Source organism: Artibeus jamaicensis, unplaced genomic scaffold, assembly GCF_021234435.1.
Source record: "Artibeus jamaicensis isolate MK-2021 breed Jamaican fruit bat unplaced genomic scaffold, CSHL_Jam_final scaffold_625, whole genome shotgun sequence".
Taxonomy (NCBI): domain Eukaryota; kingdom Metazoa; phylum Chordata; class Mammalia; order Chiroptera; family Phyllostomidae; genus Artibeus; species Artibeus jamaicensis.
Window position 1 is genome coordinate 4,981,877 of NW_026522051.1, and position 13,300 is coordinate 4,995,176.

A 13,300-nucleotide genomic window follows, 5' to 3' on the forward strand; every position below is an offset into this window, starting at 1 on the left:
AGGGACTGCTCGATCTCTCCCTGGAAGCAGTTTCTGAGGGTCTGCACACATCCTGCCGTTCCCACCGACCCCAAGCCCTCCCTGCGCTGAGCATCTGAAGGGCAGGATGGCGGGACGGACGCCCTCCGCGGGGCAGCGTGAGCGCGGGCGAGGGGCGCCAGTCCACTGTTCCAACCAACGCCCGTGCTCCTGCGGAATCCCAGGTGAGACAGACACACACAGGGTGGAAAGGTCTGGAATCGCAGCCCACAGACTCAGGGTGAAACCCAGCAGGAGCCCCGCGGCCCCTCGATGCAGCTGATCAGGGGGGCGACGTCTCCTCTCCACGCCCAAGACACGGGTGCTCACGGCCACCAAACACGACAGGAAGTGCACTCGGACTGGAGCGCCGCCCCCGCCCCGCCCGGCGGCCGGCTCTCACCTGTAGATGGGGTCCTGCATCACCAGCATCTTGCTCTCGTCCCACGTCCACTCCTTCTTCTGCAACAAAAGAAACTGTAAACGAATGAGTCGGGCTTGTCCTCGGCTGCGGGGGCAGGGCAGACACTGAGCTGCGGACACGAGGGACCACGGCCCGACCACCCCCAGCCCCGCCATCCGTGGTGGTTCCCGAGGACGCGTGTGAAAGTCAAGTGCCCGGTCTCCTCGCGCCCGAGAGGGGCTCCCGGGCGCAGAGGCCGACTCTCTGCCGGAACGTCACGGAGGAGGAGCGGGAGGAGGGAGAGGCGCCGTCCCCCCTCCAAGGTGGGTCACCTGTGGAGCGGCTTTTCTCTGAAGCCCTGAGATCAGCACACGCCCCGCAACACCTGGCTCCGCCCCCTGCCAGCTGGCCTGGGGTCCTGCCCGAGTGGAGCCCCCCTCCTGGGGTGGCCGAGAGGTTCCCCAGGGTGCAGGGCGCCAGGAGGCGCCTGGCGTCCCGTGGGCTGCCACCCTCAGCGGCCACCACCCAGGGTGCAGTGACTCTCAGCAGCGCGTTCCTTCTGCTGTGACTCCCCAAACAGAAACGGAGGGAGCACCGGTCCTGCCCGATGCTCACAGCCGCTGCCATCCGAGAGCGGCCATGGCAGCCGCGAGCACTCAGGCTCTGCTGGGAGGGCCCTCGGACGACAGCCGGCCGCCCGTCCAGCCCAGTGGGGGTCTGTCCGGGACAACAAAGCCCTTCCGGAATGTTCTCTGTGGGGACCCACAGGGTCACAGGTCCGTGAGAGAGACCACGTGCAGCAGGCCCACTAGGCCCTCAAAGTCCCCGGGATGGAGCTCAGGGCCGGCCTTCCTCACTCAGACCCCAGGCTTCCACGGCACACCACCACCTGACGGAGGCTGGCGGCGGGACGGTGCTCGGGCCACAGCCGAAGAGGACACGGGACCGAGGGACATCGACGTGCAGCCCAGAGTCCCAGCCGCTGCGTTGGCAGCACAACCCTGAGCTTCGCAGGGGTCTGAGGCCCGTCTGCGGGCAGTGTCGTTACATAGGAGTTATTACTGTGTCACTGTCGTTATACGGTCGTTACTGTATCATTATCCCACAGTTACTAGTGTCTCATTGTTCCAACTGTAACTGCATGGCCGTTACTATTGCATGGACATTATTATTATACAGTTGTTATCATTACATAGTTGTTACTGTGCTGTTACTGTACAGCCGTCATCATTCAGGGTTGTTGGTATTATACAGTTATCGTTGTAGAGTTATATCGGGGACCACACGGCTGGGAAGGGCGGAGCCAGGACGAGAACCTGGGTCTCAGCTCAGCAGAGGGACCTCCCACACGTCCCGCTAACCGGGCGGAGGCACCCACCAGTCGAGAGCGTCCGGCCGCACTCGGCCCGGGGCCCGGGGCTGCGTGTCACCGAGGACCAGCACCGCCCTTTCTGCACCTGCAGCTGCCTGGCCAGGCAGCTGGCTCCTGACCTGACCTGGACGGCCACCAACGAGACCTGCCGAGGGCAGCTTTCCTTGGAGACAAGGGGGATGCCCACTCTCGATTTCACAGACCTACAGAGGGGCAGCGTGAGCACACCCACATACCCAAGGGCTGCCCCGTGGGAGCAAGAGGCACAGAGGCTGGTGGCTGCTAATGAGCTCCCGTCTGTCAGCGGCGGTGTCCCCGAACACCGTGACCAGAGGTGCAACCCGGCGCCAGGGGGCCCCGGAGCAGACGCCAGGCGTGGGCGCAGCGACGGGCCCGCTCCCCGCTCTGGCCGGCGGCGCCCCAGGAGCCGGTGCAGAGATGCTCACCTTCTTCTTCTTCTTCAGGATCACCTTCACCCCGTCCACCGAGACCATGATGCTCACCTTCTTCTTCTTGATGTTCTTGGCTTTGAACTCGTACTGCGGGAGAGAAGGGGCCGAGAGGCACCGTCAGAGCAGAGCGCCAGCCGTCCTGCTGCTCCTGACCGGGGCGGCCGGGCCGTCAATGGCCAGTGGCTCAGGCACTCTGGGCGCGGCCAATGAATGGTCTCACCGCTCAGCCCTCGGGCAGGACCACAGAAGGGACCTGATGTCCCTAACGACAGCGTGAAAACAGGACCTCCTGGGGAAACCTCGTCGGGAATCCAGAACCGTCCCTGGGCTGAGACGCTTGCTGCTGTGGGTTCAGAGCCCCGGCGTGGCGCTCCCCGGGCCGTCCCCCTCCCTGCTGAACGGGTGGGTCCCCTCCACACTCTGCTCCTGGGTGAGGACCCAGCAGCAAGTCCATCAGCACACTCTGCCGACATGGTGCCACCCTCGCCCCCGGGCTCAGGGGGCAGGCGCCCGCAAACCAGGCCCTGACCTGGCTCGAATTTCCAGAAGAAGCTCTTGCTCAGCCACCTCCTACCAGCTTCGCTGTCCCTGGGACCCTCTGTAAATCGGGACGCCCTCCCGAGGCTGGCAAGAGGCCCGTCAGCCCCCTGCCGGCACCACTGAGTCCTCGCCACCTCTGCCTGGCCTGTAACCCTCGTCCTACAGGGACAAAGGGCCACTGAACCTTCTCCCCAGAACAGGAAGCAGCTCTGAGGGAGCGCTGTGCGCGTTTCCCGGGGCTCACGTGGGGTCTGCAGGACGCGGGGACCAGAGCACCACAATGTGACCGAAGGGGCAGAGACAGCACAGGCGTCCTGGTCACCCCAGCCGGGGGCGCTCCCCACGCTCCCAGGCACCCGGCCCAGAGAGGCCCGGCCCGCGCTGCCAGGGCCCTGAGACTCGACTCTGACCTGCCCCGCCCACCAGCAGCCAAGTGCCCCCGACCTTCCCCCAGCGAAGACTGAGCTCTGCTGAGAGCCACTGAGATGAAAGGAAGCCAGGCTCCGAACCCTGCCCTTCGCTGGAGAGCCGAGCCCCTGCACCCGTGACGCGAGGGGACACGGGTGACGGAGTGACCAGACCGGCAGAGCCGGGGTTCACGGGGACCAGCCCCCCTTCTCCCAGGCTCCCGGCTCTGAGGGCAGGCACGCTTGGGAGGAAGCGTCTGTGACCCGCAGGAGAGGAGCCAGCTGCCTGGGCTGCCCCGGGGCTGGAGGGCAGACAGGACGCTGGGGCCACCGTCTGCGGCTCGGGCCAGCCCCCCACAAAGCCCGGGTCTGTGCCAACAGGTCGGCTCCGCCCCTGGTGCGGCCGGAGCAACCTGGCTGCTTTCTTTGTCAGCCAGAGCCCTGGCAGCAGGGACAGGAGAAGCCCTGCGGGACCTGCCTTGTGGAAACAGAACGAGCCAAGTCCTGGCACGCTGACCACTGACCAGAAAGACCAAGGTCAAGTTCTGGCCCACAAGCAGAGCCCCAGGCCTGCACTGGACACAGTGTGCTATGCCGGCCGTGAAGCCGTGGGGGAGCCGGCTCCAGACCCAGCAGGAGCCGGGCAGACGCTCAGCGAGTGACACAGGGATGGCATCTCCCGAGTCCCCAGCGTCCAGGACGCCCCCCCATCCCGGTGTCTCATCCGGGCAGGGCATGTCTGGGAGGGGAGCAGGGCGTCAACCACAGCCAAGCGTGGTCCAAGAGGCGCTGAGGCCACGGCACAGAGCGCAGGGACCGGTGCTGGCGCCTGAGGGTCACGGGCAAGGGCTGGGCCCGCTCACTCACGCCTGTTCGTGCGGCTCTCACGCAGACCCACGTGCTCACACTCCCTGCACAGGTGGCCCGCAGCAGCATCCCAACCCCCACGGGAGCCTGGGTCACGATGTGGCCTCTTGTCCCCGAGCGGGGGTTTGCAGAGCTGAGGGAGGGGCTCTTGCCCGGGGTCCCCGGGGTGCTCCGCTGTGTTCACAACCGTCCCAGACGAGCCTGTGGCCCTGCTGCCGGTGATGCTCGTGGCATGTTTCCACAGGAGGGTGGGTGGTGCCGCGACAGTTGCTCCCCCCCCCCGCCCGCAGCCCCAGCTGCCTGCTGGGAGCACCTTGGCCGGGCACCCTGGCGCACAGGGCTCTCGGACGTCCTCTGCCCCTCCCACCTGCAAGTTTAGTGACTCGGCAGCAGCGAGACACAAAATCCGGGCACCCCACCTTCAGAGGGGCACTGTTCTCCCCCTCCCGAAGGTGGAGGCAGCCCACAGCCCCCCGGGGGACAGACGGACGTTCTGACGACTGCTGCGACGTGGCGGGACCTCGAGCACACCCCGCTCAGCGACGGCGCGCGCCCGTCACAAGAGGACAGGTGCTGTGATTCCGCTGACACGAGGCAGATCAGAGCAGTGAAGTTCAAAGTCAAAGCAGGGGCCGGGGACAGGGAGGGCGAGTGGGGAGGGTTTAGTGGGACGGAGTCTGAGAGATGAAGGACTGGAGCAGCAGGTGGTGACGGTGCCACTGGGGGCCTGTCGCGTTCCCCAAGTCCATCAACAGAAAACTGACCCGAATCCGAATGTCCCGACCTGCCCCTGCTCCGCACGTCCTTCAGCATCCTGTTCTCTCCTGGGGCCAGAACCCCGGCGGCCCGAAATGCAGGCACTGGCACGTGTGCGGTGCAGCCTGCGGTGCAGGCGCCCGTCTGGCCACAGGGCAAGACGGGGAGCGGCTCACTGGACACTGAACGTCACGGGGTCAGGGCCACCCTCAGCCTGCCGCCTCCCCGGGCCCCTTCTCACGCGACCTCACCTTCATCTCCTCTGGTGCTTCCTCGCACCTCACACCCCACACCCGGGGAAGGGCACCGGACGCAGCAGGTCAGAGAAACCCAGAGGGGCATCGCGTGCAAGGAGGGCGCTAGGCAGGAACCGCGCTGTCCGGCGCTGTCCAGAGTGCCGAGAAGCGGGAGACGGAGCCATTTCAGGGGAGGGGACACTTCAGAGTCACATCGACCAGGCCCTCACAGGGCCACTGTGACAGTCTCAGGGGCAGGCGAGCTGGGCTGTGTGCTCGGGGGCCTGCGTGGTGGCCGCTCCCACGGATGCGAGACAGGCAGGAGCACAGCCATCGTGTCCCCCTCCCAGAAATGCTGGCCGGCCACCAGGACGACACAGAAAGACCCAGAGAGCTCCCCAACCCTCTGCCACCGAGGTCACAGTGAGCACAAGGCCGCCCACCACCAGAAAGAAGGGCCTCCCCCGAACCTGAGCACACGGCACCGTGACCTTGGACTTGCAGCCCCTCACGGAGCAGACGGAATGCCCGCCACCCTCCGCCGCCCCCGCCCGTGGCAGCCCAGACAGACTGGGACGGTGCTCACGACAGCCTTCCTTCTGCCCCAGCCCCCCAGCCCATGGGTCCAAAAAGACATTAGCCCGAGAAGCGGCCGCCTTGGGAACCCGGCGCCTGAGACACGTCATCATCGCCCGAGACCTGCGGGAAACCCACCCTGAAGGACAAACTGCGTCACGAAGGGGCTGGCGCCCCCGTGATCACAGCCTGTGGTTTTCGCCGGGAGAGCAGCGAGGCGGCTCACCAAGACAGGCTGCCCTTGGCCTCAATCCTCAACGATTTTCGGCCGTTACAGGAATCCAACCCCCTACGTCCTGATGCCAGTGAGACCCGAGACAGGAGAACTAGCACCGAGAGGGGTGGCCAGCGAATCAGTGCGGCCTCTCCGGACGCCTCCTCCCCGTCAGCTGACATCGCTGGGCGGGCTGCGGGCACACGCTCCACCCCACGAGTGCACGTGGCACTGTGGCCACACGCGGGCACCCCCGTCCCTCGACCCCGCCTAATCGGACCCTGGCTCCGACCTGCAGTCTCACCCCCGGCACCGGCACTGAGAGTGTGAGGAGCGTGACTGAGAACCTGGGCCCCACGTCCACACCCGCCTGTCACAGGCACCACGTCAGGGCGCCCTGCTGACAGAGCCAAGACAGGTGTCTGCCCTCGTCGTCCTGTGCACGAGGGACGCGGCGTCACGGGGTTCCCACCCTGCAGACCGGGATCTCCATCCAAAGCTGCGCGAGGCAGGGCTTCCGTCCAATCACACACTCGCTCCACACTCCGGCACACGCGGCGGCAGAGCCTGGGCGCCGGGCACCCCACACGTGACCTGGGCTCCGTCACGGCCTGGAAACTCGGCACCTCCACGGGCACCGAGCCCATTCGTGCCCACGAGCTCCCTCCTTCCAGGGAGACACCGTCACCGACTCCAACAGGAAGAAGCCACAGGGGTGGCTGCAGGGGACCGGACCAGACAGCGCAAGGGGACAGGCTGGGTGACGGGGCCTCAGCTCCTCGCAGACGCAGGGATCACAAGCAGGTGGGAAACATCACGACCTGGGCACACAAAGGCGACACTTTGTCCCCAAAACGCAGCCACTGACCCTGGTCCAGCCTGAGCAAAGGAACCAGCTGTTCTCTAAATAAGACCTGCCCCCCCCCCCAACGTACAGGTCGTAACCGTCTCATGCTTTTTGAAGGCGGCTGACTTTGTGGATTTATGTGCTGTGAACTTAACCTAATTACCAGTAAACTTTAATGGCTTTCTGGCAGTTCAACTAAGAAAGAAAAGTCATCTCACACGCAGTTAAATTGCACAGGCAAATTCGAGAGCTGAGCCACGACCGTGTGAATGCTGAGCGAGGGGCCGAGTTTATGAAAACGGCACAAAGGAGCTGGCAGAGCCAGACGATTACATAAGAGTTGAGCTAAATATTTTCAAAAGCTTTCACGGAAACGCACATTCGCAGAGAAAGGGACCGGCCACCCACAGCCGCCGCTGTTCACACAGACCTGAGGGTCCGCCTCGGTCCGGCCGGAACGGCCCCCGTGCTCGCCAGAGACCACACGGCCTTTCAAGCCCTCACAGTCCAGGGGCTGATTTACAGCCCAGAAACATCTCAGGAATGCCTTCCCGGGTGTGGGAGAGTCTTTTCAAAGGCCAACCCGGTGTGGACTCAGTCGCCCACAAGGAACCCGGCTCAGGGGAGACAAGGGCACCCATGTGTCCTGGGGGCCACGGGAGCACCCGTCCGTGGGCTCCTGTCCCAGACGGTGAGGCCTCAGGGCCCACAGCCAGGATGTAAATCACAGCCGACAGGCTGTGGGAAGGGCCCCCCAAAACCCACCCTATGTCACCCACACCTCCGCCACCTGGGGCTACCCTCCACCACTGACCTGTGTCAGTCACACGTGCGTGGCCGCCACACGCACCAGACCTCGGCCCGTGGCCACGAGGAGCCCTACGGACCCGGTGGCAGACTCGTTTGTGGGCACCTCCCCCCACCCCCAAATTCACACGCAGGGCCACGGCAGGTCAGACAGGTGCCGCTCAGGGGCTTCACACCGCAGACCACAGCCTGGCCTGAGACACGCACCTGGAGCTGAGGGGTGAGCTGTGGGTGGGAGACTGTCCACCCGGACACAAGGCAAGGAGGGCGAGGTGCCTGGAAGGGGGCCGAGGGCCCGTGGGAAGGCCGAGGACCAAGGCCTCCCGGCCCCAAGGCTGTGCTGACACCGACTCCCGGCCGTCAGCACCCACGTCCCACCAGGCCCCGCGGGGGGGACCGGCAAGGGCATCGCTGTGACTGCAGAGCACGGCCCCAGCTCCCAGGCCAGCGAGAAGGGCCCGTGCGTGACAGCTGTGGTTCAGTGTCAGGAGCACGGCGTGGTTAGGGGGTCGGAGAACGAAGGGTTTTCCTGGGAGACCAGGGAGGGGGCCCGGAGGGCTGGGGGCCAGGCAGCCCACGGGGCAGGGGCGTGGGGGACACAGTGGACTCCTGAGCCTGCAGAGCTCGGGGACGCAGACAGCGTGTTGTGTCTGCAGGAAGTGAGCGCGAGAGAGGTCAGCAGCAAGGCTCGGAACGCGGCCAGGGCCAGGGCACGGCCAGCTGTGGAAGAAGCAAAACAAGGCAATAAATCTGGTCCGTAACAGAGAGCTGACCTCTGTGACACTTAGATAAGGAAGGGACACACCCACGCCCAGGAGAGGAAGCGTGGAGAGAGGAGTGCCACGTGAGGTCCTCAACGGTGGCTGACAGCCACAGCAGCCACGGCCGTGAGTGGGTCCCACGCCCGCAGTGGGCGGCCGCCCCTCCCCCACCAGCTGTCACACGTGTGGGACTGGAACCTGGGTCCCCGACTCTGACGGGGAAAATCACACACAGAGAAGCCTGGGCCCCCGCTGTCCCCCGGCGAGTCCACTGCCCGACGCTGGGCAACTCCCCTCCCACCAGAGGCTCTGCAGCCCCTGTGTGGACTCGAGGCTGAGACTTCAATAGTCCCCTCCCCCCCAGCGGAGCCCCTTCAGCCCAACACTCACGACTCCTGACCACTCGGTGGAAGCGACCTCACGCAGCACCGGTCTCACCTACAGGTGAGAGACTCAGGACCACAGAGCGGCCCCTCCCACCAGGTGCAGTCTCAGCAGCCGCACCCGGTGCTAGGTGACAGGGGAGAGAGACAGCAAGGTCCCCCCAGCCTCAGCCAAGCGTTGCACACAGCGCGGGGTCGCAGAGAACGGACCGCAGAGGAGATGGGCACAGCGGAAAGAACCGGGCTTGAGAAAGGCCTGGATCCGAAGCCCGATCGGGGTCTCCCAGCGGCGCGAGCCCAGGGGCGGCCCTCACACGGCCGCAGCTTCCCCACTGCAGGAGGGGCGCAGCACCCCACCCTGCACCCCAGACTGCGTGGGCCGCACAGCCCGAGACCCACCCGCCCCGTGAACTGTGCTGCTCCGTGAAGGACGCACCCATCTGTCCCCCATTCCTGGGACCCCCACGGCCCCAGCCTCTCCTGATCTGCAGCCCCTGCGGGACCCAGTCACGAACCTGCTCCAGCCCTTGTGCTCCGCCTGCCGATGACCGGCAAGCTTGCCCCCTCCCAGGAGGAGGAGTGGGGAGAGTCTCGGCTCTGCTCCCCACCCCTCCACCCCCCAACCTCCGCTGCGCTCCCTCCCCTGGGGCCACTTCAGGACCCTCGGCCCCAGCGGAGCCCGCGGGCGTCAGCTCTGGCCTTCCTCTGTGAGCCCCGCCGGCCAGCGAGCCGCCTGCTGCCCTCCGGGGCCCATGGGGAAGTCCCCAAGCCGGAAGCCAGCAGGTTGGCCCGCACCCTGGGAAACGGCTCAGGGAGTCTTAACAAGATGTCTGATCCATCAGCCAGAAACACCCCAGTTGCTTTGCAGTGACGCTTCGCAGTGACAAGTACTAACTCGCGTGAGGTCAGCCTGGGGCATGTGTGGGGGAGGGGCTCCTTCGCGCCCCCACAACCCAGGTGCGCCCTCCTAAACCGCGCCTCGTCCCCGGAAACCCCGGCCCCAGGAGGCCCTGATGTTAAGAAACTAGGAGCAAGGATGCCCACGTCTCACCGGAAGCTCCCGTGAGCCGGTGAGAGAGGGGAGCAACCAGATGGGCCCCGAACGCGGGAGCGGTGTCTGCGTGAACCGGGAAGCGCTGCGGGCGTGCCAGGGGCTCAGTCCTCCCCGTGGAGCACCCAGAGGTGCAGAGAGGGCCGGGACTGGCACAGCTCCCCCGTGGCGCCCCAAGACAGGGCTCCCTGCAGACACAGTGGCGTCCAGCTCGCCCATGGACTGTGCTCCCACCCGCTGTGGGGCACCGGGAGCTGCCGGGCATCTGGAAAACCGAGATGCCCACTGGCTGAAGCTGCTGGGTCATCTGCTGCTGGACCCTGGACGACGCGTGGCTGCGGGCTGGGCCGAGCGAACCACCAGCTCCCCCGCCCCCACGCCGGGCGGAGCCAACTCTGCCCAAAGTGCCAGGAGCCAAAAGGCACGGTGGAGCCGGCGCCCAGAGAGCCCGCACCCCACGCTGGTGCATTCAGGGGACAAAGCCCTGCAGCCGCAGGAGCTGGTCTGGGGACGGAGGCCTCCGTGCAGGTCTCCAGGGAGACGACGCAGCCGCCGTTACCAAAGGAACCGTGGCCGCCGTCCATTGTCCGTCACCCCGATGACAGGCCGAGGGGGGTGGGGGGTGGGGGGATGCAGGGGCGGAGGAGAAAACTGGAAGAAATGGAGTTAAGTCAAGACGGGGGAACGCACTGTGTGTCCTCTGAAGACGCATGCGGTGGGTGCGCCGAGACCTCCAATCCCACAGCACAGGGATGGGGGGCATGGGGGGCGGGCTGCTGCATGTGTTGGTGGACCGGGGGCGAATCCAGTGGCACCCGGAACAGCTCGCCCGTCTGCCGGGCCCCAGACTCTGCAGAGGACCACGGGGGTCCGAGGAAACTGGTACACGCGGCCCGTCCCCCCTCCCTGCTGTGACCCCTCCTCAGGCAGGAGGGGCGCTCGAAGCCCCTCTGCTGTCTGCTCCTGCCTCTGGGGCCCCCCGTCAACGGTGCCCACTCCTAACCCCGCGAGAGCCCCACACGGGGCAGCAGGCAGGTCTCGTAAGCAGCCAACAGACGTGCACCCAGATCACAGTTGTCCCATGGGGACAGTGACCGCCAGTCCGGGTAACGGGGGTAAGCCGTAAGAGGGATGCTGGCCACCTAAGATGCCACACCTGCGTCAACAAAGGCTGCCAGCCCAGTGACTCCAAGCAGGACAGCACAGGTCCTCCTGTCACCAGCCTTCCCTGGGGACACGGCAGGCAAAGGGCCAGTCGCTGTGACGTGGAGACTGCCCTGACAAGATGGGCCACATCCCATGGCCCCCTGGCTGTCCCCACCTGGGCCAGGAGCTGAGTCTCAGCAGGCGTGAGATGCCGACATCACAGGTTGGTGGACACGGGCCCTGGTCAGGGGATGCAGGCGCGCCGGGCAGGGACGTCCCCAGACCTGGGGCGTCCACTTAGGGTGGAGAGAGGGAGTCGGGAGGATCCAGAGTCTGGAAATGCAGGTGAGAGCAGGCGTCACCCCCGCAGCCACCTGGCCCAGAAAGTCTGCACAGCGTCTGGGCCCGAGAGGGAGGAGCCTGGACCCCGGCTGAGGGAATGCGCGCCCGCAGGGCCGCCCAGGCGCCTGCCATCCTTCCCGTCCGCTCCGGGACAGGGGAGCAGCCCGGCCCCACCGGGAGGCCTGCAGACGGGGGCGGGGGGTGGGGAGGAGAGGAGGAGACCCAGGGCGGCGCCACGGGCTCCTCGCTCACATCTGCCCCCCGGAGGCCCCGCTGCGACACTCATCACGGGCACGTGGCCTCGAACCCCGACGGGAGGGGCTGCGCGGGAGAGCCTTCCTGTGACAGGACAGCGGGAGGGCTGAGCCACACACCAGGGGGGACGGAACCGACACACACGCTGCGTGTCCGGGCCCCTCCAGACCAGCGTTGGGAACTGAGCACCGAGGCTGCATCGTGGAGAAGGGTCCGGGGAGGACAGTGGCCGGGGGCTGAAGCCCACGGTCCCAGCGGGCATGACTTCCCAGCGGGCACACTTCCCACGGAACGACCTCCAGGCCCCAGGAACCCCTGACCCCCACGTGCCCCAGGGCAGCCGTCTCCTCTCGGCATCGGCGTTAGTGTCTCTCCAGAGAGGCGGGCTGGCCCTGCTCACGCTCCCAGACCTCCCCTGGACACCCCGGCACCTGCCACACAGCCACCCAGGCTCCCAGTCCCAGAGTCGGGAAGACCGAGGCCAAGGGGCCCAGGAAACGACTTGTCCAGGGTCAAGAGGGATCCCAGCCAGAAGCCATTTCTCTTGACCCTCTTGACCTCTGACACACAGGCTCGTTAACCCTACACACGCCACCTCTGTCTCCTGGACAACCACTGCCCTGGCAGCAAGATGGCACCTTCTCCCGGTCATTGGGCTCCCGCGCAGTGGCACCCAGCGCTGAGCCCAGACACCCAGGAGACAGGAAGCTCCTCCCTCCAGGTTCCTGAGGACCCAGCCCGCGTGCTCTGCCAGCAGCACCGGTGACCACCTCCGGCAAGACCCTCGCCACCTGCTCCATCCCTGTGTGCCTACGTGTCATGACCACAAGGTCCTGAGAGACAGGCCTGGACCATGTCCCCACTTCCTGCGTGGGTCCCGAGGCCCCGCACCCATCACGAGCTCAGAAAGACTGTGAAGTAAAGGCGCGCTCTGGAATGGGCCTGCCCTGCCCACGCCCCCGAGGAACCTCGGCCAGGGGTGGGCAGCCCGGCTGCCCTGGAAGCGACCTCTGCTCTCACCCCCACTGCCTGCTCTTGGGAAGAATTCCAGCCACAGGGGCAAGTGGCTGTCACCCTGACAGGTGAGGGGTCCTAGTGGCGTCTGAGGAGCCATCACTAATGGGCCCCAGGACAGGTCTCAGGGCGGGGCTGTCACCATCCCAGGCCTCTGTGCGGACGTGTCCTTCCATTTCTCTTCAGCAGAAATACCTGGAAGTGGAACGGTCAGGTCACACGGCAGGTGTGTGCTTGGCATTCCAAAAGGCTGGCACACTGCTTTCCAAAGAGGCTGCGCGGCGCCCCCACCGGCAGCAAGTGTCCAGGCCCCGTGTCCTCACCGACCTTGATGCGGCCGGTCGTCTGCACTCGGCCTGCTTGCAATTACTCGCTGTGCATTTAATTTGCGTCTCCTAATGACTAATGACACTGAGTGTCTTTTCAAGGGCCTGACTGCCATCTGTGTGGCTTCTTTGGTGACGTGTCCATTCAAACCTTGTGCCCGCTCCTTAAATTGGGTTATTTCCTTGTTATTGAATTTTGAGAACCTTTTGCACATTCTGGGCACGAGTCCCTCAGGCAAGGACACCACCGCTTTCCCTGAAGATGAAGCGCCCCCGCAGACCTCCCTGAGCCCTCCCCCGCCTCTCCCTCCCCCGCCTCACCCCTCCCCACTACGGCCAAGTTTCCGCCCAAGCACTTCCCTGGAGGAGCAGGCGGCGTGGTCTTCTCCGGCCCTGGCACGCTGCCTGGTCACAGGCGGTCAGGACACAGGACACTGCGCACACCCGCACACCCGAGGGTGGGTGTGCACGCCGGGCTGCACCCCCCCAACGGCCCGCGGCCCCGAGGGCTGGCCACGCCGCTCCCT

General features: G+C 66.0%; 1 protein-coding gene across 4 annotated transcripts in view; it reads right to left on the reverse strand.

Annotated features, from left to right (window-relative positions):
* The window catches only part of LOC119052365 (carboxyl-terminal PDZ ligand of neuronal nitric oxide synthase protein-like), a 103,872-nt gene that overhangs the window by 27,679 nt on the left and 62,893 nt on the right, over positions 1-13,300 (reverse strand). For 2 of the 4 annotated variants that reach the window (XM_053659339.1, XM_053659337.1), the window contains exons 5-6: positions 2,240-2,332; positions 422-495 (exon numbers count right to left, since the gene is read on the reverse strand). In XM_053659339.1, coding sequence (XP_053515314.1) covers positions 422-495; positions 2,240-2,332 — 167 coding nt within the window. Of the gene's footprint in view, positions 1-421; positions 496-2,239; positions 2,333-9,154; positions 9,177-13,300 lie in introns of those variants that run through there. The other 2 variants (XM_053659340.1, XM_053659338.1) reach the window with 2 other exon arrangements.